Source organism: Littorina saxatilis, linkage group LG1 (genome assembly GCF_037325665.1).
Source record: "Littorina saxatilis isolate snail1 linkage group LG1, US_GU_Lsax_2.0, whole genome shotgun sequence".
Classification (NCBI taxonomy): domain Eukaryota; kingdom Metazoa; phylum Mollusca; class Gastropoda; order Littorinimorpha; family Littorinidae; genus Littorina; species Littorina saxatilis.
Window position 1 is genome coordinate 10,819,095 of NC_090245.1, and position 27,864 is coordinate 10,846,958.

The 27,864-nt window shown below is 44.5% G+C and overlaps 2 protein-coding genes across 2 annotated transcripts in view; one reads left to right on the forward strand and one right to left on the reverse strand.

Annotated features, from left to right (window-relative positions):
* Window positions 1–70: 70 nt before the first annotated feature.
* On the reverse strand, window positions 71–13,641 carry LOC138961600 (trafficking protein particle complex subunit 2-like protein). Its single transcript, XM_070333268.1, has 5 exons — window positions 13,598–13,641; window positions 12,734–12,906; window positions 10,588–10,675; window positions 7,778–7,857; window positions 71–892 (listed from the first exon to the last, which is right to left on the reverse strand). Exons 1-5 carry the CDS (start codon window positions 13,637–13,639, stop codon window positions 850–852), a joined length of 426 nt encoding a protein of 141 aa, XP_070189369.1. The 5' UTR covers window positions 13,640–13,641; the 3' UTR covers window positions 71–849.
* A 385-nt stretch (window positions 13,642–14,026) lies between these two features.
* LOC138961487 (FACT complex subunit SPT16-like) overlaps window positions 14,027–27,864 on the forward strand; it is a 43,522-nt gene continuing 29,684 nt past the window's right edge. The window contains exons 1-14 of the mRNA XM_070333142.1: window positions 14,027–14,180; window positions 17,261–17,359; window positions 18,790–18,954; window positions 19,527–19,586; window positions 20,107–20,199; window positions 20,592–20,738; window positions 21,556–21,707; window positions 22,184–22,356; window positions 23,160–23,324; window positions 23,961–24,067; window positions 24,672–24,845; window positions 25,429–25,544; window positions 25,902–25,984; window positions 26,729–26,799. Coding sequence (XP_070189243.1) covers window positions 14,115–14,180; window positions 17,261–17,359; window positions 18,790–18,954; window positions 19,527–19,586; window positions 20,107–20,199; window positions 20,592–20,738; window positions 21,556–21,707; window positions 22,184–22,356; window positions 23,160–23,324; window positions 23,961–24,067; window positions 24,672–24,845; window positions 25,429–25,544; window positions 25,902–25,984; window positions 26,729–26,799 — 1,671 coding nt within the window. The 5' untranslated portion in view covers window positions 14,027–14,114. The remainder of the gene's footprint in view (window positions 14,181–17,260; window positions 17,360–18,789; window positions 18,955–19,526; window positions 19,587–20,106; window positions 20,200–20,591; window positions 20,739–21,555; window positions 21,708–22,183; window positions 22,357–23,159; window positions 23,325–23,960; window positions 24,068–24,671; window positions 24,846–25,428; window positions 25,545–25,901; window positions 25,985–26,728; window positions 26,800–27,864) is intronic.

Consider the following 27,864-nt stretch of genomic DNA (forward strand, 5'->3'; position numbering starts at 1 on the left):
GATGCAGTGGATTCTGAGGTTATGTGTCAATTTTTGTAGATTACACCTGTATCATTCTGGAAACCCTGCAAGTGTGTTAAATGTTTTTATTCAAATGTGCATGCCACATCTTGAGGCCATCGCACTAACACAGCATAGAAGGAAAACAGGCAAAATGTCTGCAGTGCACCAACACATAATAAGTACCACTAACAGTAAGTTTATTGCACTTAATTTTAATGATTTACTCACAGAAAAACGTTTCATTCAGCAATGTACAAATATACAAAATTGAAACATTTACTCAGTACTCAAGATGTTGGACACAACTTACAAGTGAATCTACATGCATTCAATCGGCATCTCGGGTACAACGGTATCTTTCTTTCCGTCCATCTCTTTTTACTTCACATACTCCCAGACTTGCCCAGACATGCATGCATACCTAATTGTAGATTCACAGGCACTTTCATGTTACATACACACTGTATAGTATACAATCTCACTAAAGCTACTCATGCACTCAATTATCAACATATATCACGGATGAAGTAAACCATTCAAAATGTTAGAGGTCCTGCTGGAATAGTATCATGCAACACTACATATGCCTTATAAATAAAAACCAACAAGAGCGGTTTCAACAAACCAATACCATGTGATGTGGTACAGACCATTAACTAAGTACTACATGGCAGTTTCTTTTTTTCAAGTTTTCATGAACTAAATGATTCTGGTCAATTTTTTCAACTCATGCAATGTTTGTTATGCTGCGAATGTGATTCTCCACACTAAACAATCACTGGAATGTTGAGTCTTTGATGGGTCTTTCAATAATGATTTTTCAGTGCAGACAGCAACTCCAATCCTTCAATCTTGCTTCATCATGCCCATCACAACATTCTCAAACTTTCTGCAAGAACAAAACAAGTCGCGTAAGGCGAAAATACAACATTTAGTCAAGCTCAGTCGAACTCACAGAATGAAACTGAACGCATTGCATTTTTTTCGCAAGACCGTACACTCGTAGCATCGTCTGTCCACCGCTCGTGGCAAAGGCAGTTAAATTAACAATCCAGAAAAGCGCATTCGCGGTTGCGCTGAGGAGGATAACACGCTTTTCTATATCTCTATTCTTTTTAACTCTCTGAATGTGTTTTTAATCCAAACATATCATATCTATATGTTTTTGGAATCAGGAACAAACAAGGAATAAGATGAAATTGTTTTTAAATCGATTTCGGAAATTTAATTTTAATAATAATTTTCATATTTTTAATTTCCAGGGCTTGTTTTTAATCCGAATATAACATATTTATATGTTTTTGGAATCAGAAAATGATGAAGAATACGATAAACGTAACTTTGGATCGTTTTATAAAAAAATAATTTTAATTACAATTTTCAGATTTTTAATGACCAAAGTCATCCACTAATTTTTAAGCCTCCAAGCTGAAATGCAATCCCAAAGTCCGACCTTCGTCGAAGATTGCTTGGCCAAAATTTCGATCAATTTGATTGAAAAATGAGGGTGTGACAGTGCCGCCTCAACTTTTACAAAATCGAAAATTTCAAAACTAAATTTTCATTTAATTAATATACTTACTCAACTCACATAAATGGCATTAACTTCAGTTCATTGCTAAGATATTGAAGTAGTACTCGACCCTGGTAAGGGGGGAAGTAACTCCCTAAGAAAAACAATCCGTAGTCAAGGACGGGAGTCACCTCCCCTACCGGTAACCCGCACATGCGCGGACCTGCTACCGGCCTTCATTCCCCCACGGAAACACACACCTGTAACACATATAATGTTAGCGGGGATGGATGGGAGGGTATAAACGATGTGAGTTGAGTAAGTATATTAATTAAATGAAAATTTAGTTTTGAAATTTTCGATTCAATCACATATTCTTACCTCAACTCACATAAATGGCAGATTGCACATAAAGGCGGTGGGATACTCACATTAAACTCTTGGAAGTATCTGGCCTGCGGCAACCATGGCTGGGAGGCAGTTGGTACCGTCCGGGTGAGTGCTGGCAATGTCCCGGAGGTAGTAGCTGAGGAAGACATCTTGAGACGTCCAGTATGCAGCTTTGAGGACGTCTGACATCCTACCAGACTTGAGGACAGCTAAGGAAGTTGCCCACGCTCGAGCCTCGTGAGTCCGAGGTGATCGAAGAGGAAGGACTGACTGCCCCCCCCCTTGTGTCTGCCACCACTGATAGGCATGCCTTATAAGTGTGGAAGACCATCTGGTAAGCGTGGTTTTTGCAATGTCTTTATTTCGGGCTGTATTAATCGAAATAAACAACAACTTCTGAGCTGATGCTCGAATCGGAGCGGTACGCAACAAGTAAGCCTTAAGCGCACGTACCGGACAGTTAGAAAGATCCGGATCGCCGGGGGCTAAAATGTCCCGAAGAGGCCGAATGGAAATGATCGGTGAAAGTTGGTCCGGTTTTTGATTTTTGGCGAGAAAATCGGGACGGAAACGCAGTGAAACCGAGCCGTCTCTTTCAAAAGTGATATCACGGTCTAAACCTGAGAGGCCGTGGATCTCGCTGCCCCTTCGCGCGGAAGCGAGCAGTATGAGCATGAGAGTTTTGCGCGTAAGGTCAGAAAGACTAGCGTCTTGTAAAGGTTCGAAAGCACTAGAACGGAGAAATTCGAGTACTAGCAGAACGTCCCAAGCCGGGACAGAAGTTCTCTCCGTTGCAGAACTGAGGGCCGCGCCCTTTAGCACACTCGCGATGACTCCCCCGAGGGAGATGGAGCGACCAAGTTGCTTAAGAGTAACTGAGATGGCTGAGCGGCGAACGCGCAAAGTGGACGCGGCGCGTCCCTGAGCGGAGAGCCATGCCAAGTGGTTTGCGACCTGCATTGATCGCGGGGCAACCGGGACAACATTGTTGGCCGCACACCATCGAGTCCAAGCCAGCCAGTGCGACGAATAAACGGAGGAGGTGGAACGCCTGTGAGCCTTCTGGACTAAGTCCAGAGTAAGGTCTGAGGCGCCTGAGCGCTTCAGTGATCGCCGAACAGTCGCCAGGCGTGAAGATCCAGGAACTCGGGGCGATCGTGAAGAATGCCCGTCCTGGGCTGTAGAAGCTCCCCTCGCCGAAGGCTGAGCGGAATTGGCGGGCCGCTGGCGAGCCGCAGGAGGTCCGGGAACCAATGCTGACTGGGCCAGCGCGGTGCCACGAGAAGAAGACGAGGCCGCTCTAAGTCGGCTTTTCGCAGGACCCTTCCGATGAGTGGAGTGGGAGGGAAGGCGTAAGCCACTAGCCCTGTCCAGCTTATCGTCATCGCGTCGATCTTCCACGCTTCCGGGTCCGGAAACGGGGAAACAAAGATCGGAAGGCGACGCGAAAACCTCGTGGCGAAGAGGTCGACCATCGGTCGCTCTACCTGCGCCCAAAGGCGGAGGAGCGCCTGATGCGTGATGGTCCACTCTGTGTGGAGGATCTGAGAGGACCGGCTGAGGGCGTCGGCCAGGACGTTCAGGCAGCCGGGCAGGTAGCGAGCCGAGACCAGAATCTGATGGCGAGCGCACCAAGAAAGGATCTCGCATGCTCGGCTGGACAACAGTTGAGATCGGGAACCGCCCTGTTTGTTGAGGTAGGCAGCGACTGTCGTGTTGTCGGTATGAATCAACACATGGGTGCCCTGGAGGGCGGAGAGAAAATGCTGAAGCCCCAGAAAGACCGCCTCGAGCTCGAGGCGATTGATGTGCCAAAGCCGCTGCTCTTGTGACCACCGACCGGACGTCGTGTGTGTGTCTACATGAGCCCCCCAACCCTTCTGAGACGCGTCCGAAAAGAGATGCGTGGAGGGAGGAGGAAGCGCTATGGGCACTCCCTGCAGAAGCCAAGGGGTGTTCATCCACTGAAGCGTGGTCTGCTGAAACCAGACCCCGAGAGGAACCAAAACGTCCCAGCCTTGTGAAGTCGGATTCCAGACTGAACTGAGAGCCGCCTGAAACGGGCGCTTGTGGGATCTGCCTAGCGGAATAAGGGACGACATGGACTCCATCTGGCCCTGTACAGACGCAAGCGTCCGGGCTGGAGCTGACTGAAGCCCTAAAAGGGAAGACAGGAGAGCTTGCAGTTTGTCCACCCGGCGTTGAGTGGGACGAACTGTCCACTCCCGTGAATCGAAAACCATGCCGAGGTAAGTAAAGGTCTGCGACGGAGTCAACTCGGACTTGGTGTGGTTGACTTGGAAGCCGAGATCCTGAGCCTGGGCAAGGACAAACTGGGTATGCTGAAGGCATAGCGCTTCCCGCTGATGAAGGATCAGCCAGTCGTCCAAGTATGCCCTGAGCCGAACCCCGTGCTGCCGAACAAGGGCACAAAGCTGGCGCACCACCATGGTGAACGCCCAGGGAGCAAGTGACAGCCCGAAGGGTAGGGCCCGAAACTGGAAGATTCGGTCCCCCCACAGAAAACGCAACCACTTCCGGTCCGCCTCGTGCATGAGGATGTGGAAGTAGGCGTCCGTCAGGTCGACGGACGTCACCCAGTCGCCCGGGCGAAGCGCCTCCCTGACGGTCGCCGGCGTTTCCATGGTGAACCGAATTTTGCGCAAAAAGCGGTTCAGTGGAGAGAGGTCCAAGACTGGCCGCCACCCCCCGGAAGCCTTGGGGACAACGAAGATTCTTCCGTAAAAACCCAAGGAGGAGTGGTCGAGAACCTCCTCTATAGCCTGCTTCTGCAGCAAGAGAAGGATTTCTGCCTGAATTGCCTCCCGAGCGTCGGGGCTGGCCGGAAACCGGAAGTTGGCCGGCGCTCTGGACAAAGGGGCCTTGCCTTCCTGCCAAGGAAGGCGGAACCCCGATCGAATCACCCCCATGATCCATAGGCTGCTTGTCCGAGACAGCCAAGCTGGAAGGGCCCGGGAGAGGCCGCCTGCTACCAAAAGGGTAGAGGCTGGGGGGGTGACTGGATCGGGGGGGTCTCATTGGGGGTTGGGCTTGCGCCCAGACCCCCGCTTCCCAAAGGAAGGTTTACGCTGGTAAGGGCGGGAACGTGAACCACCCCTACCTGCCTGAGACGACTTCTGCCCCGAGGACTTGCCTGCAGCTGGTGCAGAACTCCGTGGTTTGTTACCGTGCTGCTTAAGAGCGAGTTCCGTCAGTTGCACCACATGATGGTCACGAGCCTCCTCCGTTTGCTGCCGGAGGGCATCCAAAGAGCGTGATCCCAGCAACGCACCCTCTGAGAAGGGAGAGACTCTCAAAGAGTCTATGGTGGCCTTATCCGTCAGGCGTGAGCCGTTAAGAAAAGCCTCGCGCCTCCAAAACACAACCTGAGAGTAGAGCCGAGCAGCAAGAGTCATCTGACTGTCAGTGACCTTCGCGAGGGCCGCCAAGAGCATGGCAGCGTCAGCCTCAATGGCATCGTCACGGAACCTAAAAGGTTCGATGGACGAAGCGATGGCTCTCGTGAGAGACCGGATGAGCGTTTCCGCTAAAGAGGTCAGTTCGAGGGAAGAACGCCCGCTCTCCTCCAGCCCGAGTAGACTCTGTTCCGTACACACGGCAGTCCTATCTCGGCTATAACCGTCCTGCCGTAAGCGAGCCAGTTCCGGAGTCACCGGAAGTGGAGCTGTGGGCAGTGAAAACGAGGAGAGAAGAGAATGTGGCCTGCTAGGCAGCCGCGATCTTCTTGAATTAGCTGGGAGGCCGCCGCCTGCCTGAGCCGAGGCTAACCAAGGCTGAGCAGACGGGGGGGCTTCCCCATGAGCAGCCAGGAGAGGGTAGGGTGTGTTAGCGTCCGCCAACACCTGAGCCATCACAAAAGGGACGGAAGGAGATTCCATGAACCGGAACTTCACCTTCGTGTCCCCCGCGCCCGCAAAATCTGCCAAAGCAGAAGGAGGGGGTGCGACCACAGTAGAATCGGCGGAGACACCCTCAGGGAAATACCGTGAGGTTATCTCCGCAGCCAACTCCAGAGTAGGGCCCAGTTTATTGGGAATCCGTAAGGGGGTAGCAGATTCAGAGCAATCCTCATCCCCTTCCTGTTCCTCTCCAAAACCTTCCTGATCTCCATCAGAAGGAGGGTCCGGCAAACCGGAAACCCACCCGTCCACGGAAGCGGAAGTGGCTAGAGTCGGTTGAACAATAGACGGAAGCGCCGCAAACTGTCCACCAACAGCACCGCCGACAACCGGAACCGCCGCGGCGGAACCGGAAGTCGGGGCCGGAAGTCGATGCGTAACCAGGGACGGGATAGCAGGGACACTGCCACCGGAACCACTAGCCCGCTGTCCTCCACCGGAAGTGCCTGCCACAGCACAACCGGAAGTCGAGGACGACAATCCGCGGGCAGGCCCGACCGGAAGCCCCGAGGGGCAACCAGAGGAGCCTACCCCCTGCGAACTCCAACCAGGAACGGCGGCAGCCGAACCAAGAGCTACAGGTCGATGACCGCCGACAGAATCTTGTAGGCCAGAGCTGGGCAAACAAGACGCTGCTGCCTGCCCCCCAGAGGCCGGGACAGCCGAAACTGATCCCAGGGGGGCAGGCTGGCGCGCTACGCCGCTCCCTAGCGCACCCGCCACGTGATGGACGGTGTACTGCCGGGGAGGAGCCGTCTGCGAACCCGGCGACGCCAGAGCGTAACCCGGGCCCGCAGGCAAGTGTGAGCCCCCAAAAAGATGGGGACTCCCACAAACGCCGCCCAACGCCGAAGCGCTGGAACCGGGCGGCGCTAAGGACGCGAACCCCCCTGAAAAGGCAGGGGAATCCGCGACCGAACCAGAAAAATCCGGCCCGAGATCAGCCGACGTGATCGTCGCGGACGGCCGCAGCCTAGAAAGAGAAGCCACCCCCCCCACGCCAGGCGGGAGGGGAGCGACAGGCCTTTCAGCCGAATGCAAGGCAACTAGATCATGTTTCAGAGTTGCAAACATAGCCAGAATTTCTTCCCGCGACACGGACTCGCTAGACCGTGGCGTCTGCGAGCGCGAGAGAGGAGAAGTAGAACGTTCCCGCGTAGGGAAAACCGGTGACGGTGACGTAGAGTTGAGCGACACCCGTTCTGTCTTCTTAGTCGCCGGGTCAGTGACCAGAATTAAAGAAGTAGGCTGTGAAGAAGACACAGAGGCACGCGCCTTTGATTTAGACTTGGGCTTGTCTTTATCCTTCTCTTTTCCCGGTGAAGAGAGTAGGGAAACAAGTTTGCCCTTGCTTTTTGAGTTTTTGTCCGCCATTTGCAATATCGAACACGCGCACGTGGAGATGAATTACAACAGCGAAAATACTCAAACGAACGAAAATACTCGAACGAAAGCAGCGAAGAGATTGAAACGATCTTACCTAAAGATAGCAACGCAAAAACCAGGGTCAAATGGCCTTCCACGAAGGCCAAGGCAAAAAATATGCCGGAGTACAACAACACGTCTGTGCAGTAGTGTTGAAGTGGGTGGAATGAAGGCCGGTAGCAGGTCCGCGCATGTGCGGGTTACCGGTAGGGGAGGTGACTCCCGTCCTTGACTACGGATTGTTTTTCTTAGGGAGTTACTTCCCCCCTTACCAGGGTCGAGTACTACTTCAATATCTTAGCAATGAACTGAAGTTAATGCCATTTATGTGAGTTGAGGTAAGAATATGTGATTGAATGCCGGATATGACGTCATCAATAGATCTTAATGGCACTGTAAAAACTATAAAATTAAACAAAAAAACACCCGAAAACAAAGTGCTTATATTAAACTTCATCTACCCAATGAACTCAATGCACAACTTTTCAACATCACCTGCCATCACTGTTCAACCAGATTCACTTACCTGGACACAATATTTTCTCCTGGATTGTAGAATGGGTTAGACAGCATGTCCACATATGCCCCATGTAACCTTTTAAACATCTGAAAAACACACAAATCTATTTAGACATTGTCACAGAAAAAAGTACTACATGTACTTTGTACCTCACATGAGAAACATATAGTGACTTCTTCAATCTGAATCAATGTGTCTGTAAAAAAAAAAATAAAAAAAAGAATAGAACTTATCCAATGACTCTTGGGATAAAAGAGCAAAAAAAAAAAAACGAGTGCAAAAAACGCAATGAAAGCGAAAGCGCCCGAGTCGCACACTTATTTCCCTGTCAAGTAGGTTTAATTTGTACACATTAGAAAAAAAAGTAAAAGAAAAAAAAATGATTGCCTACCTACCTACCCTATTTTTGGGGGCTATGTTACCGTAACCACACCTATTTTTTGGGGGGGCCTTGTGAAGGGATGGCAATTTCATATAGTCAAACTTGTCTATACAAACCAGACAAGGGACCGACCAAAAAGGGTTGTAATAAACAGATGCTCGCTATGGAAGGGTGAACTATTATCCAGTTATATAAATTCTGATGGGACATAGTTGAAGTAGAGAAGCTCCAAGGTAAGGGGGTCCAGGGGCAGGCCACCCTTCCTGTAAGGCCAAAAAGAAAAATATGTCCGTTTCCGGTGACCCGACCGACCCTATTTTTAAGCGACGACCCTAAAGGTTTTTTTCGCTTTTTGTAAACAAATATAAAAAAAATTAAAATATGAATAATGAAGTCAAGTATACTTTATTTAGTTTCAATTTATCTAGGTCAAAAACATGTGTTAAATAATTGTAAGTAAACTAAGGAAGCGTTTAAAAAATAAAAAAAAACACGTAAAAAGACGTTAACAAAACGTAAGAAAAAGGTTTTATATAAAAAAAATAAAACACCGACCAACCGACCCTATTTTTTTCGGCGATGTTACCGGAAACAGACATATTTTTCTTTTTGGCCTAAACTGTGCATAGGTTGGCGCAGTGATAAACTACTCACAAAAAGTTAGGGAACACCCTTCATTTTCATGTGTTTTTGCAAATCGATGCTATTGTCAAAACTTTGCAAGCTACAACGCTGATCTTACACACACGCACAGAGTGGACTCCTGCCTTTGTTGTACAGGCTTGGTGTGCTGCACGTGCTACTCGGGAGTCGGTGGCTGAGCGTTGAAAATTGGTGAAAAGTTGGAAAATGTTACCGTTTTATGCTGACTCACCATTTTTTCTATAGCGTGTTTTTGACAAAATGATGCACTGCACGTGGAAGCTTGATGCTTTGACTGTGAACACTGGTCACTGGTTACTCAATAAAAGCCAGGGCCTGGGCGGACCAGGGCACAACATCACGATGGTTGGACGACAGAAGTTAAGCCTGCTGGACAGAGGAAGAGCCATAGGGTGGTTCCAAGACGGTGTTGGCGTACGGGAGATTGCCAGAAGGCTTCTGGTGTCCCCCTCCGTCATCACAAGACTGCGACAGCGCTTCCAGGCCACTGGACTAGTTCAAGACAGGCCTCGCCCAGGCAGACGAAAGAAGACCACAGCAAGAGAAGATCGTTTCATCACAAGACAGGCCCAGACAGTGCGAACTTCCACTGCAAACCATATCAGAAGGCAATTACGGGCTGCTACCAACACCAACGTCAGCACACAGACTGTTCGCAACTGCCTGCATGCTGCCCAGTACCACGCCCGTCGTCCATCCAAGCTCCCCAAGCTGACCCTCGTCCACAAGAAAGCTCGCAGAGTTTGGTCCAGGCGTCACATTGGCTGGACACGTCAGCAGTGGGCTGTGGTACTCTTCACTGATGAGTCAAGGTACAGCCTGGAGCACAACGAAGGCCGTGTGCGCGTGTGGAGGCGACAGGGGGAGCGCTACAACGATGACTGCATTCAGCAGGTGACTGCCCATGGTGGGGGTTCCATCATGGTATGGGGTGGGATCTCTGCCCATCACAGAACCCCCCTCTACCTCATCCAAGGCAGACTGAACGCCCAGCGCTACAGGGACGAGATCCTTCGCCGTTTTGCTGTACCCACATTACAGCAGATTGGAGCCCACTCCGTTTACATGGATGACAACGCCACGCCGCACCGTGCTCCGCTGGTAAACGCCTTTCTCCAGCAAGCAGGGGTTGTCAGGATGGACTGGCCATCCTGTAGTCCGGATCTGAACCCTATTGAGAACTTTTGGGATGCACTGGAGCGCCGAGTGCACGACAACCACCCTCCACCACAAAACCTGCAACAGCTCTGGGGATTCCTTCAAGCAGAGTGGCAGGCTGCACCCCAGGCTAACCTGAGGAGGCTTGTCGAGTCCATGAGACATCGCTGCACTGAATGCCTGGCAAATCGTGGAGGCAGCACTCATTATTGACTTTGTTTTCGTGATTTTCACACAGTCGAATGAACTTTGAAAATTTGGTGATTTTTGAAAATGATCCCCGCTGTGTTTAAAAATTTGCCAAAAATGGATTTGTCCATTCATCGCTTTGATTGTTTTGTATTCAAACTGTCGAATAATGAAATTAAATATGTGCGAACGATCATCATTGTGTCTTGACTGGTTTTGGTGCATTGCGCAATATAAAAAGTGTTCCTTGACTTTTTGTGAGTAGTTTAGGTACTTTCGATGTGCCCTTTAACCCCCCCTTCTAATAGGTCATTTGCAGATTCATTAGTACAGAAAACCATAAAAACTATATTTAAAAAATCCTTAAATCATCAAACAAGTTGGACTATGGAACAGGCAATAAAGAGATTATTTATACTCGTACCGTCCTGATTTCATTGTCTCTGAGCGACGTGTTGGAAGACTCCACAACAACAACAAATTTTACTTTGGTGTTCGTCACATAGCCATAACTGAAACCAGTCAAGGACAACAGCTACTGTGCATGAATTCAACAATCTTCAGTCACCTGCATTAGTTCACAGTCAGCATATATAACAAAAGGAAAGAAGCATACAGAAATCCAACCGCAGTGAGATAGAGTTACTGCAGCATCAATTTCCTGGTACCATTGAAAATAAGAGCCATAAACAAGTTAAACACAGAATAGAAGACCAACAATTTAAATTCTGCTCTTTCCCTGAAAGGTTGTACACCAGCACTTTGAAATGCCTGCTTTCTGTCACATCGTATGTTCTTGACATATAAGGCACATACATTAATTAAATCAGAACAGCTTTATTTGTCTTTACTTCACTTTGGAAGGTGAAGTAAAGAAAAACAAAGCTGCATATTTCTTATCTAAAAAACCCACTTTTGTACCTTTTTCTGACACTACCTCAAAATGGCAGTTATTGTAGTAGTAGTAGTAGTAGTAGTAGTAGTAGTGGTTAGGGACTGGATTGGTATCCATAAGCCTCACAGCTTTTTTCGCGTCCCATCTCAATATCAAATTTGTTGCAGGTCAATCATATTAACATGCTCAAAGTCATATTTACTCAATATCAATTATCGTACACATAAAGTGCCTCAGTCATAAGTTTTTGTATGTCCAGCAGATTTTTGAAAATGTTAATAGTTTGTGCATTTTAATTTAACAACATCAGACAGTGTGTTCCATGATGGTGCAACTCTGTTAGAAAAGGAATGTTTCCGGATATTAGTTTTACTAAATTCAATAAAGATTTTGTCCAACAACCCTTTTTGGCTACGATCCCCCCATTTAAAAAAATAAATAAATAAAATGAGCAATACAGAAGCCTGTTTCTCACAGGCAAGAACTACTTGTGGCTATACCTTCTCGCTATGTAAGAGAATGTATATTAAACCATTTGATGGCTAGCCACGCAAGAATTAAAACAAAATTGGGTAATACCGAAAAGGTCATCTGCACTGGTCAGTAAACCGCCATGAGCAGCCAATCAGATTGGCAGCAGCACAGTTGTCATTTTTCTCATGTCTTGTCTTGTCTTTCCATTACTGCCCACAATCAACAGTAGTGATTATTTCGGCACTTGATGGGATGTTGCGCAAGTCCAATAAAGCAGCGTTTCCAGCATCCAAAAGTCCATTAAAATTCACAGGTTGGGGAGTATGGGGGGGAGGGGACATGAGTCACAGTGGCTGCTGGTTTAGTACGAGGCGCGCGACACAAAGGTGTCGACAGTGCGGGCCTCGACGACAGCTGCTGGTAGAGAGTTCCAGTCCTTCACTGTGCTGGGTAGAAAAGCGGCACTCCGATACTGAGTGCGGCAGGTGATGAGGCCGAACTGCTGGCAATGGCCTCTTCGCTGGCGTGGTGGTAAGGGGGCCAGCTTCGACTTGATGCCCGGACAGTGGACGATGCTGTTCGTGATCTTGTAGAGCATCGATAGGCGGGCAAGCTTCCTGCGCTCCTCCAGAGACTGCCACCCAAGGGAGTCCAGCATCCGGCTGACACTTGACGTGTTGTGGTAGCGGTTGCAGACGAATCGGGCAGCTCGTCTCTGGACGGCCTCCAGCTTGTCGATGTTCTTCTGGGTGTGCGGGTCCCATACTGACGAGGCGTACTCCAGGATAGGCCTAAATGTAGCAAGCACCTCCAAGGCATAGTCCTCTACTCTTGTCAAATCCTAGCGCTCCTCGCGGCAAGAAATCCCCAAGCAACGCTACTTCCTCGCCCCACTTGCCAAATCTTGCGTTTCAGAAACAGGGGACTGTATGTATACAACCTAGCTGATTGCTGATTTACTCCGACCATCCAGCCAAGTATCCAACCCCTTTGCGTATCATTTTGTAAGACAATATACTTATAAATATAAGTAAATTAAAAGAATAAATAAATAAATATTTAGCAGTCGAGATACTAACAGTGTTTAATAAAGTTACTACTAATTATCATCACACCCTTTGTTCAACACTTGACCATTTTGATGTGCATACACAATTATGTCATGAAAAATATGGCACCAAAAAGTCACGCAAAAGGATACACTTTGTAGTCCTCAGTTGGATACAGAAGACCAAGATAGAGTTCTCGGAGGTCGTTGGCATTTTTTCCAACAGAACTGATTTTCTCTTCCACTACGTCAAGAGAGGTGTGAACAGTGTAATAAAACTGAAGTTCGTTATCAGTTGGCGTGGTTTTGATGAACAGAGGATAGTTCTGAAAAACAAAAAGAAATAAAATAAAATATCAAATCAAAAACTCTGCCTATTCCGCGATGGTTATAAAAGAACTATTTTTTGAATAAGGTCTGGAGAACATGTACATGAAAAGCAACAAGAGGCGAAGCCTTCAAGGCTCACGTAAGAAATCGACAAACAGTAACACAAACTCAATCACTCCGTCACACATACACACACACACACACACACACACAGTAAGCATAGGTGAAACTGTGCAAGAAAGCGAGACCCTGGATCTGCCAAGTAGTCTCGGCCCGCTCACAATAACAATGACCGAGACTTTCAGTAATTCCTTTGCGTGACGTCTAACCCTCTTACGTCATAATGTGACGTCTTCAAATAGTTTCTATCACACACGTCAAACACTTTTGACCGAGACTGACGTAATCCATAGACTCGGAAATGTTAAAGTTTCTATCACACACACACGCACGCACAGACAGACAAAGTTTATCATCGCATAGGCTACACTTACGTGAGCCAAAAACACAACCAACACTGGCAACAGCAGACGACATTAGTTATACAGCAGGCTGTCCGCATATCCTTTGCATACATATTTCTCATGTAGAGTATACATTCATGTGTTATTCGATACAGTGAAACCAAAAACAAAAATACGATGTTGCTATCATTGAGCCAATATTTTCACATAAAAAGTCACAGACCTCTTTGGCGATGACAGCCACACAGACGGCCATGTTTGACATCAATGTCTAAACAAAGGAATATACCAGAACCATTAAGCAAACGTAATCTCTCTCTCTCTCTCTCTCTCTCTCTCTCTCTCTCTCTCTCTCTCTCTCACACACACACACACACACATACACACGCACACACATACACACACTCCACCACCACCACCACTGCTGTCGCTCACCGCCACTATCATGTTTTATATTAGCAATCCTCTTATATTCGGGAATATTTAGGTAATAAGATTTTAAAAAATAATAATATTCAATGTGCCAAAGGTTTCAATGTCAGAAAGAAATTTAAAGAGCAAAATGACGATAATCTAAGAGGGAAGTTCAATACGACTCTAGCTTACCAGCGTTCTTCCATTGGGTCTTTCCAGTTCAATGTAAATGAGAAATTCTAGTTTTTGTTTGACCAATCTCTCCCGCCATACACTGTTTCCGGCCTCTTCGGTGCCATCAGCAAACCGAGTTGTAGTGCACCAAAATGTCTTTAAAACTAGACAAAGAAGCCTTCTTTAGGCGTATGAAGAAAATCTATTCAGCATGGGCGGTAAGAGATTCTTATACTATATGTGATACTTTGTGACAGGTATTTCATAGGAAAAAAAGAGAAAGTTTTCAATGATAACATTTTGCGTCGAAAACGATTCATGGTTTTCTCCTCGCTTCGTTTAAATAGTGTGTTGACGTCAGACGGTCAGAGTTAAATTGGGATAGTTTTCTTACATTCTGCCTTTAAGCGTTTGTGCCGACCATTGATCGTCTAAGAGTTAAACTCCGATCGTCAAATGCCAGCTGTATTTTGTAGTTTTGTACCGAACGGTTTCACTTTGCGATTTTGTGTAGGCTACACTGACTTGGTTTCAATAAGCGTGGTCTCGCACGTGTGTTTGGACAACCAGGAAAATGACCTTATGAACTATGAATGGGAGTGTGAACTAGTTGCAGATTAGATGATGTTTGCATAGTATCAATCATTCCGACGTAAAACAATTTAAAGTGTGTGTTCACTAAGATGTTGATAATGATAGTTCATAAACCATACAAAATGGCAGTATTGGCATTAACCGGTAATTACTGGTATTTTACTGTTTGAAATGAGAAAATACCGGAACAAAATTGGCTGCCGGTATGACCTACGGGTTGATTTTTAGAGCTCCATTATTTTTCGCTGGTAAAAAAAATACCCTGTGTCGTCAAAATTGCTTGCACTTGCAGTGCACACAAATTCGCGTCACTAACCACCCGTGTAAAGTCAACATAATGCGTTCAATGATCTGTATGTTCATGCCCGCCCACTCTTGAAATAGCCGCTTCGTGCAGTTATTTTAGCGGGCAGGAGAAGCTCTGCGGGCAGGAGAAGCTCTACACGCAGCTAGGAGCATAGAGTTTGTACCGTACTGCTGTGAACCCAGATCTCCGGCAATTTCTGTGACTCTCCGAGTGTCGCCGATCGAAACAATCACAATTGCGTAAGGATTGGAACACGTGACTTATTCCATCCAATCAGAAAACGCTGTAACACTTTCTTTGTTTTGAAACCAACCCCTAGTCTTTGATGAAGTAGGGTTAGAATTTTGTCCCTGTCGATGTTGAACAGAAGTTTGGATAGACTTCAGGTATTCAAGATGTCCGATCCAGCTAAGCAAAAACGGAATACGAATGACACTGAGTCAAACTGTCAAGCAGCGAAGCATAAGCCAGTATTAAAATGGCAGCAAAACTTTCAGTCTTTGTACACGAATGTATGCCCAAGCATGTTTTCGCGCATGTTTTCTATAGTTGGAATAAGGAACGTCGCAGAGGAAAATACTGACAAATGTTTAAAAAATACGGACAAAGAGTACTGAATCAGGGTTCGACACTAGCGGGGGCGGGGGGCGGAACGCCCCAGAGTTTTGTGTTCCGCCCCAAACATTGCCGAAGCTTGGGGCCCACTCCGCCCCAGGATAAATTCCAACAATGACAAACCGAAAATTCTAATGCCAGAGCCAATCACTAAAAATCGCCAGTCAAAGTCGTCACTGAAATTTGCGTTACGATCAATGCCGCAGTCAAGAGAGAAAAAAACCATTGAAATCGTCGAAGGACAATGCCGCAAGGGAAATAACTCCCAGATTACGCTCTTTAGCGTGAGAGATAAGTATCGCCTTCAAATGCCAAACGCAAAATGTGGCGACACCTCCCTGGTGTAAAAAGACATGGAAATGAAGATGAAGAACAGGGTGGAGAGAAACGAAACAAGTCGCGAAAGGCGAAAATACAATATTTAGTCAAGTAGCTGTTGAACTCACAGAATGAAACTGAACGCAATGCCATTTAGCGCGGTAGTGGTTACGCTATGCTGCATAGCACGCTTTTCTGTACCTCTCTTCGTTTTAGCTTTCTGAGCGTGTTTTTAATCCAAACATATCATATCTATATGTTTTTGGAATCAGGAACCGACAAGGAATAAGATGAAAGTGTTTTTAAATTGATTTGGACAATTTAATTTTGATAATAATTTTTATATATTTAATTTTCAGAGATTGTTTTTAATCCGAATATAACATATTTATATGTTTTTGGAATCAGCAAATAATGGAGAATAAGATAAACGTAAATTTGGATCGTTTTATGAATTTTTATTTTTTTTTACAATTTTCAGATTTTTAATGACCAAAGTCATTAATTAATTTTTAAGCCACCAAGCTGAAATGCAATACCGAAGTCCGGGCTTCGTCGAAGATTACTTGACCAAAATTTCAACCAATTTGGTTGAAAAATGAGGGCGTGACAGCGCCGCCTCAACTTTCACGAAAAGCCGGATATGACGTCATCAAAGACATTTATCAAAAAAATGAAAAAAACGTTCGGGGATTTCATACCCAGGAACTCTCATGTCAAATTTCATAAAGATCGGTCCAGTAGTTTAGTCTGAATCGCTCTACACACACACACAGACACACAGACACACGCACATACACCACGACCCTCGTTTCGATTCCCCCTCGATGTTAAAATATTTAGTCAAAACTTGACTAAATATAAAAAGGAGACCGATGCAGCCAAAAGCGCGAAGCGCTGTCGTAATTTCAATGTCAAAATAATGGTTGAAAGAATTTCCCTGGCTTCAGTACGATGAAGTAAAACAGACAATGCATTGCCGCCCGTGCAGATCTTATAGCGGATAACCACTTGGAAAAAGTGGGGATTCTGAAGGTACATATATATACTTAGCATGAATAAGAGTGGGCCCCAGATTTTTGTTTTCCGCCCCAGCAATTTCCATCTCTGGGGCCAGTGTGGCCCCAGGCCAAATAAGTTAGGGTCGACCCCTGCTGAATAGTGGGTTTGGGGTTGGACCTCTGTGTCAATAGCCGGAATAGGCATTGTAATGATTCAGGCGGATGATTGTTGGCATTTGTTTTCGCTTGAGTTGGACTCTTACTAGTTCCAATGACCAGCCTACCGTTTTTTTGCATCATAAAAGTTTGCGTACTGGTTTGAAAATAATACTAGCGCTATCACTGAATGGAATCACATAATGCAAGTACACAGTTACTAGTTAGTGATCGGTGTAATATATTCCTCACATAATGCAAGTACACAGTTACTAGTTAGTGATCAGTGTAATATATTCCTCGTCAGAAATCATCTGGAGAAGACACCCTTGCAAAGATGGATGCTCTAGTCACAGCTGTTGGAGTGGACGAGGAGGTGGTTTATTCCAAATCAACTTCTCTTCAGGTTTGAGACTTTTATCTTTGTTTATGTTTTCTTTCATAAGATACCACAAATCTACACTTTACTGATATGAGCCCTAAAGACGAGGGATGTGTGCCTGTGAAATGAACAGGGACATAACCGGTTTGAAAAAATACTTACTATCACGATCACTGAATATTGGAACGTTGGCAGTCTCTTTGTTTTTGGATTTGAACAGGGACATAGCTTTGTTCTGTTAATGGTGTGGATATTACTGAAGTATTACTATATGCCTGTTTGAAATACTACAGTGTGAATTGTGATTCTGATATCCATGCTAAAGATATGATTTCATGAATATTTTGAAACTATGTTGTGGTATTGTGTGAGTACATTGTGTTCTTTTGTATTTGATTCTTTTTGAATGTTTGTAACTCTAGGCCAAGAGAGTTTTCGAGTCTGCTGCAGACCTGGGAACCCATACGATTTTGTTGTATTCTGTACGCATGATTATCTAGAATACGATCAGTTCAGTCAGTGGACAAGAAATACGGCGAGAATAATTCCAAGACTACTTTTCTTTACAAGCGCATTCCGAAGCTGATCCAGTATTTTGACACATAACAACAGTTTTTGTCAGTAACCATTAAAAGAAGCATTTGTTTCAAATGTATTGGTAAACTTAAGTAACGGTGCGACAGATGCGTGTGATATAGCTCAGTTGGTAGCGCGCTGGATTTGTATTCAGTTGGCCGCTGTCAGCGCGAGTTCGATCCCAGGTTCGGCGGAAATTTATTTCACAGAGTCAACTTTGTGTGCAGACTCTCTTCGGTGTCCGAACCACCCCCCGTGTATACTACATTGGGTGTGCACGTTAAAGATCCCACGATTGACAAAAGGGTCTTTCCTGGCAAAATTGCTTAGGCACAGTTAATAATTGTCTACCATACCCGTGTGACTTGGAATAAGGCCGTGAAAGGTAAATATGCGCCGACATGGCTGCAATCTACTGGCCGTATAAAATTTCATCTCACACGGCATCACTGCAGAGCGCCTAGAACTGTACCCACGGAATATGCGCGATATAAGCCTCATTGATTGATTGATTGAAACATGTTTGAATCATGGATCCAATGTTCAAATGTGTGGAGTACGCTCAATTTTTCTGACTTATATACACCAAGTTTGTTTGAGAATGCTCCAAGTGTAAAACAGGGGTTCCCAAGTCTGCTTGTTTTGATATTATGATCCTAACCTTGATTATTATGAGCTGACTATCTGCGCCTCGATATTTTATTTATGTTCTTACGTTTTATGTTGTTTATTGTGATACACCACACCTGAGTTTTTCGTAATTGAGATAATAAAGTGTTCTATGTCTATGTCTACTGTAAGTGTAATGGCTGAAATGATGTCTTGAACACATGTATACTAGCTGTTCTTGTTCACATGCTGATGGTTTGTTGCTGCAGACATGGCTGTTTGGCTACGAACTGACCGACACAGTCATGGTACTGGCTGAGAAAAGCATTTTCATTTTGGCCAGCAAGAAAAAGATTGACTTCCTCAAACAGCTGGAAGGTGGGAAAGAAAATGATCAGGGCGTCCCTCCTGTAAAGCTACTGACCAGAGACAAGGTGAGGCCACAATGATGCAGGGGCTTACATTCAGTTGTGGGAGATGATTCAGTAAAAAAAAAACAATTGAAGACTTCTCCTTTTTTTTAAGACCTTGATTTTTCAGATTTTCTGTTCATAACATCTGCAAATTTACCCCCATTTCAAAGCTCCCTCCTTTTTATTATTTAAGGCCTGATTTTCTCAGATTTTTTTCATGTCTTCAATGGGGGTGTACTGTATTCAGTACTCGGAATGAATTGAGCATCATAGATTAAGGGTTTTTTGTTTCTAAAATAAACATGCTTGCATGAGTCATAAGCATTACAACATACGTTCATCAGTCTTGCTTTTTCTTTATGTCATACTGAAAGTCCTCATCAAGAACAAGAATTTATTTTGCCGTTGGAATTTGTCCTGGTGTGGAAACACTCATACTGATACATCCATCAAGAGTTGTACATTCATTTGTACCAACTTAAGATAACTGACTTGAGAACCTGTAGGCCTGTTTGAGCTGTGCAATTTTTTCTGAATGAATCAGTACATACAGGTGTTGGTTCTAATCTCTGCCAACGTCTGCTTTGCTTCAGGGGGATAAGGACAAGGCCAACTTCGGGAAACTTATCGATGCTGTCAAGGAGAGCAAAGAGGTTGGTTTGATTGTTTTCCTCCTAAAAAAGTGTGTATACTTGTTTTTGGCTCACGTAAGTGTAGCCTATGCGATCGTAACTTTGTCTGTCTGTGCGTGCGTGCATGTGTATGTCTGTGGTAGAAACTCTAACATTTGAAGACGTCACATTACATTGACGTCACATTATGACGTAAGAGGGTTAGACGTCACGCGAAGGAAGTACTGAAAGTCTCGGTCATTATTATTTTGAGCGGGCCGAGACTAGTTGGCAGTCGTGTCCCTGTAAGTAGGCTACATGCAGACAGACAGATCTAGATCTAGTGTCTCGCTTTCTTGCACAGTTTCACCAATGCTCTTTCTGTGTGTGTGTGTGTTACTGTTTGTCGATTTCTTACGTGAGCCTTGATGGCTTCGCCTCTTGTTGTGTGTGTTTATGTCTGCCTACCTGTTTTGTGTATATAATACGAACAGTGAAGTCTACAGCAAATCTTTGATTAAGATGGTCAAGCAAAACAACGTGATGTTTTCTTTTCTTTCAGGGCAAAACTATTGGAGAGTTTTCCAAAGACAAATTCCCAGGTGAATTCATGGAGAGTTGGCGCTCTGCTCTGAAAGCGGGAGCATTTGAAAAGGTAAGTTTGAAGATTTCCTTTTAGGCTACATGTCTTAATGGACGATTTCCAGAAATAACTCTTGTCAGGTTTGTATGCGTTGTAGAAGAGTGAATGCCCTGCCGATACACCCCTCACTAGTGATTGGCCCCTCAAGTTTGTCTGGTTTTGGCAAGGGTATTCACTTTTCCGCAACTCATACAAACCAGAGTTATGATCAGAATTCGTCTATTGGAGCGATAAATTTCTCCTTGTTTGATTGAAGCTTGTGAGAGCCATTGTGTGGTTCTCTTCTGGGGGCTTCTTTTCTCAACTGAAATTGCTCATTTCTCAACCTGTGTATGAAACTGTGAGACTTGTGAGAGCTACTGTGCAGGTGTTGAATTCCTAGAACTTTATATTTTTGTGTTAAGGTGGATGTGAGCAATCCATTTGCCTACATCATGGCTCCAAAAGAAGAGAGTGAACTGAAGACCATCCAGCGAGCGTGCCAAGTGTCCTGTGACGTTTTTACCAAATACCTGAAGGACCAGATAATGGAGGTCATTGACGCAGACAAGGTAAGAGGATTTTCAATACAGTTTGAGACCGAACCTTTTTTTTGGCTCACGAAGTGTAGCCTATGCGATCGCAACTTTGTCTGTGCGTATGTGCGTGCGTGCGTGTGTATGTCTGTGGTAGAAACTTTAACATTTCGTCATTTGAAGACGTCACATTATGGCGTAAGAGGGTTAGACGTCACGCGAAGGAATGTCTCGGTCATTGTTATTTTGAGCGGGCCGAGACTATTTGGCAGTCGTGTCTGTAAGTAGGCTACATGCAGACAGACAGATCTAGATCTAGTGTCTCTCTTTCTTGCACAGTGTCACCAATGCTTACTGTGTGTGTGTGTCTATGTGTGATGGAGTGATTGAGTTTGTGTTACTGTTTGTCGATTTCTTACGTGAGCCTTGAAGGCTTCGCCTCTTATTTTACATGATGCATCCACCTGTAAGATTTCCAATCCTAGTAAGCCTACATTTTTGTTGTCTGGGCTTAAAAGGAAAGGTTGCGTATATATTCTTTATACCATTTCCAAGTTTAACAGCTTGTGAAAGTAGTGACATTATTTTGGTGGTGTCTAGTTCCAGTGAACAAGGACTTTGTGGAATGTATTTTAGTTTGTGTTTTTCTGGAAAGAAGAACAAAACTTTCTGAAGAAGGAAACAAAATGTTGTATATGTTTGAAAGAGAGACCATACCTACTTTTAGAAAGGGGAAAAAAACCTAAAAGGTCTTTATTTATTGTTTTTTTCAGCTTTGGTCGTAGTAGACTTGTATGTGTATTACTGTATCATTGTGATTCAAACTCTCCTGATTGTTTCCTGTGTCTTGTAGAAAGTGAAACACTCGAAGCTGGCGGATGGCGTGGAACAAGCCCTGCAAAACAAGAAGTATGTGACCGGGGTGGACACGTCTCAGCTAGACATGTGCTACCCGGCCATCATCCAGAGTGGGGGAAACTACAGCCTCAAATTCTCCACTGTCAGGTGAGAGGGGTGTTTTCATGCTCTTGGTTTTGTGGATCGGTCTGTGTGTTTTAGGGAAACTTTTGTGTGTAGGGTTATACTTCAGTTGTTTCACGCTTCTGTTTTGCATTTGTGGACGGTGGCGGCATGAGTGTGTTTGCATGTTTTGGAAGTTGAAAAGGATGTGCATACTAGGTTTTGTTTGAGAAAGGTTTAAAACAAATAGTTTTAAAAGTTTAAAACAAATAGTTTGCTAACTCCTTCTTTGGGCATTCTTCCTTGAACTGAACTTGGGTGTCTAAACTTTGCATTGTGGCGCATGAAAATCTGATTCTTTAGGATTTCAGCTTCATTTGTTCATGATGTGTGTGTGAAATTAATTGATGCCAAGCCATGAACATGCCTGCACTTGAGTGCACCATTGTTTTGTTTTTTTACGATACAAAACCACAGTCAGTAATAGTTGAATTCATGGATACTTTCTTTTGCTTCTAAAGTGATGATAACGCGCTGAACTTTGGAGCCATTGTGTGCTGTATGGGCGTTCGCTACAAGTCGTACTGCTCCAACATTGTGCGTACTATGCTGGTGGATCCTGACGACGACCTTCAGAAGACGTACGAGTTCCTGGTCAAAGTGGAGGAGGAGGTCCTCACCAAACTTCAGCACGGTGAGTCACCTGTTTTGCTGGTATAATAATCCAAACACAGATAGACTGCTAACGTTTCACAATTCAGGATCAAAAAACAAGAATTGTAGGTCATTGGAACGTTTCATTATTGGGATTTTGCAACCAAGTTTCATCGCCAATTTTGAAATAAGTTTGTTATTTGTATCAAGTGTTTGTCTGCTTAAAAGACCACTGGGTCGACGTACTGTAAATGTAACTTTTTGTTTTGTCAATAATTAAACGTTCTGGTAACCTACAATTTTTGTTTTAATACTCTGATGGCTTGAATGTTTCTGTTAATGAGCTGGCTTACAGAGCCTGTGGCTGAAGTGTGTGTGCTTGAGATTTTGTGAAGTCCTTTGTGGTGTTGGATGTTTTCTGAGCTATCAGCACCTTTACCTTCATAAATATTTTCTAATTGCACGGGATTTCAATTTATTTTGAAGGTGTAGAGTAATTGTAGCTCTACTGGAAGAGAAAGCACACCAATTTGTTGATATTATTAACTATGCTGATTTATGAATATTTTCTTCTTGTAAGTACACATGAACTTTGCATTGGGGCGTATTGAAATCTGATTATTTTTACCAAGCAGTTCTGTGTTCATGGGCTGAGACTCCCACCTACACATGTTTTTTGCATGAGTGGGATTTTACGTGTATGACCATTTTTAAGCCGCCATTTTGGCAGCCATAGGCCGCTTTCGGGGGAAACAAGCAGTTATTCGTGTACTTCATATTATAAATAACTTTCTCTGAGTAATGGCAGGCTCTATTTTCTCACACCTGGCCATCTCTTTCCAGGCACAAAGCTGAGTGACGTGTTCCAAGCAGGTGCAAACCTGGTCAAAGGAGAGCGGTCAGACCTGGAACCCAAGATGACCAAGACCTTCGGCTTTGCCATGGGCATCGAGTTCAGGGAGGGCTCCCTGCTGATTGGTCCAAAGACTATTGCTCCAGCAAAGAAAGGTATGAGTTGTGGACTGCACTTCTGTTTCTGTGCAGAGAGGAGGGATGTGAGCTGGTAGTGTCTGGTATTTTGCAGGTTGAAATATGTAAAAGCTAGGTGAGAAATCGGCAGGTTGATGTTTTGCTTGTAGATTTTTTTCCTCTGTGACCGTAAAAAAACATCCCTGGCTATGAAAGTGTGCTCTGAACTAGTAACTTGTTTTCATGAGACCTAGACGTCATCAGTATGCCTGTTCGACAAAATGGCGAATTTGATTGATCAATTGTTAAGATCCATCTCGTGTACACTTTGGCAGTAGAGGCTACATTAGTCAGTAATCTCTGTCCAACGAAGTTTAAGAACTTTATTCGGGTGTGATAAATTTATTGTCAATTTTATTGTCTCTCAGTAGGTAGTTGTCTGGATGTTGAGCTTATTTTGCTGAAGAAAGTAAGTCCTGGCATTACACCCTGAAAAATTGTTTTGCAGATCTGCGTAAAATGATGGCAATGTTTTGGGCCATTTTTAAGGAGGTTTGGCCAGTTAATGCAGTGATGCTCCTCTTGATAAAATGAAGGGTGCCTAGTTTGCTTAATTTGTCTAGTTATGCTGCAAGTATGACTGTTAGGTAATACTCTCCTTTTGGCGTCTCGTAGGCATGGTTTTCAACGTCAACATTGGTTTCGCTGACCTGAAAATGAAGAAAGATGGCAAGGAACATAAGTGTGCGCTGTTCCTGGGCGACACAGTCATGGTGAATGAGGTGTGTAATGTTACGCATTAAAGTTTTAGCATAGCTGGGAACGCAGAAGAAGTTTAAAAGATAGGATATGGTTAAACATAGTAGTGAGGTTTCACAGTTTATATATATGGCTCAACCCTTGGAACTCATACACAGTTGGACATGTAGACATGATTTAAATCTGAAAATAAGTCATTGGATTAAAACTTGGGGGGGGGGGGGGGCATACCTACAGGTTTTTTTTTCTCACACTATTTCATGATCTCATGCTTGATTAATGCAGGACTGATCAAAGCTTTGAAATGAGCAAAGGCCTCTCATTATTTAAATTGGATCAGGTTTAACCCCTTCACTGCCACAGTGGTAGTAACTTATCCGAACGGTCTATGGGAAAGAACTGTGTTTAGAACCCCTACAAGTCCTTGGACAGTGGTTACCTCCCATTTAGTTTTCAGAAATGTCCTGAAATGTTGTTGACACAAATCCCACGTATGAGATACGGTTATGGGCGTAAGATAAACAGAAAATGACCACGTATTACATACGGGGTGGGCAGTGAAGGGGTTAATTAAGTGAGTGCTGTTCAGACTTGTCTTGATTGGGTTGGTTTCCTGGTGGTTTGCAGGGGGCAGCAGCCAGCATTCTGACTAACGTCAAGAAGCGAGTGAAGCACATCGGCATTTTCCTCAAGGATGAGGATGACGACGAAGTGGAGGAAGAAGACCTGGACATTCCCAAAGAGACGGAGGTTATTCTGGGACGTGGCCGCCGCAATGCTGTGTTGGACAGCCGTACCAGGGTCAGTTCAGCTATTAGCGACTGTAACATCAATTATTTTTTTAACAGGTTGGCTTCATTGTGTGGGTGTGATTTTATGATTGAGAAATGAAGGCAGAATATTCTTGGATCCAGTTGCCATAGTACTGGACAATCATAACAGAGTCAGTTCAGGTTTTTGTGATATTAACCCCTAAATTTAAATGTTATAATGAAAACTGTCATTGTTACTCGAGGTCTGATTTCGTGATCGTCAAATAAATTCAAAATGTTCTGTGTCGAAGTCGCCTTAGTGCTGTGCTGGACGGTCATACCAGTATCAGTTCAGTCTTTGATGATGACATTGTCGATCAGCACAATTTTTCTTGCTGTCTTCTTCCTCTGTCACTTCTTGCAGTGATTTAAAGATAGTGAATGATGAATATTCAGCAGTTGTAGCTATCAGCTTCAGAAATACCAGTTTCCCCACAAGGATGCACTTGAGCCACAGAAAATGTGGTCCTTAGAAAATGTGTATGAGAGCATGTTTTGATCAGCAAGATGCATGGACAGGAGCAGGAGGTGCAAGAGATTGTGTCAGTACTTCAAGGATTATGTGTTTCCAGACTGACGCCCCGTCAGAAGAAAAGCGACAACAGCATCAGAAGGAGCTCGCTCAGAAGCTGAATGAAGACGCCCGGGAACGTTTGAAAGGCATGACGTCTGACACAGGGGACAAGAAGTGAGTTTCCCTCTTCACCCTTTGTTGTCACTGTCAACCCTCTGGTTTTAGCAAAATACAGTGGAACCACCCCTTTTAAGAACCTTCAAAAATCAGGTCATAAAAAGGAGGGAATCTTAAAACTGGGATAATTTCACAGAGGTTATGAACAGAAAGTCTAAGAAAACAAGGTCTTAAAAAGGAGGGAGTCTTAAAAGTGGGGTTTCACTGTACGTCTTTGATTGATTTAATGCTGATGTGAACTTTGATTTCATGCTGATGTGAACTTTGATTTCATGCTGATGTGAACTTTGATTTCATGCTGATGTGAACTTTGATTTCATGCTGATCTTGTAATAACTTTTGAACCTGTGGCAGGGTGCGCAAGTCCAACGTTTCCTACAAGGGTTTTGGTCAGTTCCCACAAGAGTCAGAAATCAAGGACCTCCAGCTGTATGTGGGTAAGTGCTGAATGTTGAGAGACTCCCTTGCGTTGTGTGTGACCGCTAACCCAGTTTTTTCTTCTTCGTCGTTCATGGGCTTAGACTCCCACGTTCACTCATGCTTTCAGCACGAGTGGATTTTTACGTGTATGACCGTTTTTACCCTGCCATTCAGGCAGCATACGCCGATTTCGGGGGTGGCATGCTGGGTATTTTTGTGTTTCTATAACCCACCGAACTCTGACATGGATTACAGGATCTTTTCCATGCGCACTTGGTCTTGTGCTTGCGTGTACACACGAAGGGGGTTAAGTCACTAGTAGGTCTGCACATAAATTGACCTGTGAGATCGGAAAAATCTCCACTCTTAACCCACCAGGCAGCAGCGACCGGAATTCGAACTCACGACCTCCCGATTAGGAGGCCGATGTCTTACCACCACGTCACTGCGCCCGTCTTAACCCAGTTACAAAATATTTTTCTTCATCTTTAATTGATGGCTTTGTCGTTGATGCTTATTGCCAATGGCAGCGAGACTGACAGTTTGACGCAGATTGATTTTGTAAACATAATTTTGAATCATGTAGAATGAGTCATGTTTGAAAGTCAAGTGATATTTGAAATACCACCTTGCTTAGTGAGGTGGGATACAGAGGATCTGTCTGTTAGTGTTTGTGACTTAATTGAACGAAAAGCACACATATTTTTTTTTAATACAAACTATCATTGCTGTTCAGTTAAACATTCTTGTCTTTGTTGCAGACCGAAAATATGAGACAGTTGTGTTACCGGTATTTGGAGTCCCAACACCTTTTCACATTTCCACAATTAAGGTATGTCAGAGATTGGACAATAATTACTGTATGGATATGTAAAAATACAGAAAGATTAGGGCAATGATTTTGTACAATTTTTTGCAAGAAAAGAAAATACATGCAGCTGACGTTCCTCACCCCTTGTTGATGTTTCAGATTGTCGTAGAAGGGTAGACGCCTTTTTAAACACTTTGTACCCCACCTGTGTTGACCAAGTTTTTTAAGCCGAGACCAGCTGTGCTGCAGCATGTCACTCAGAATTGTAGTAACTGAGTAGAAACTGTATCAAAACGCTTGAATGCAGGTGTTAGATCGACGTTACAGGAAGCGACTGAAGCTAACAGTCTGAGCAGAATGCAGATATGTGCTGAATGAGAGCAGATGCCATGTAGTGACTATGTAGTGTACGGATATATCCGTACCTGGTCAGATAGAGCCATATGAGTGGGTACGGATATATCCGTACCTGGGAGACAATGAGTTAATAGACTATTTTTTTTAAGGATGCAGAAGACGTCATTGACTTTTTTTTTTAAGGATGCAGAAGACGTCATTCTTGCAAACCTGTAAAGAACATTCTTAATGAAGTAGTCAGGAACATGTCCATATTAATGCTTGCTTATCTGTTGGTGATGGGTAAGTTTCGCTTATGGACTAAAGAAAAGCAGTTTACGGATCTCAAGGCCTTTCTCACATTATAGAGGAGCCAGAGCATTTCTAAAGCTACAGTTAAGTCCAAGACAAAATGTCTTGAATCCTTCGACTCTGCACAGAGTATAGGGCCAAGAAAATAACACTCCGTCATCTTTAGGCTTGCCGCTAGCGCTAGCAAAAGATATCTCAAGGCCTTTCTCACATTATAGAAGAGCCAGATCATTTCTAAAGCTGCAGTGTAGTCTATGACAAACTTTATTGAATCCGTTCACTCTGCACTGAGTACATTGAACCCCCCTTTTCAGACCTCCAAAAATGTTTTTAAAAAAACAGGTCTTAAAAAGGAAAGGAGTTTTCTTCTTCGTCGTTCATGGGCTCAGACTCCCACGTTCACTCATGTTTTTAGCACGAGTGGATTTTTACGTGTAT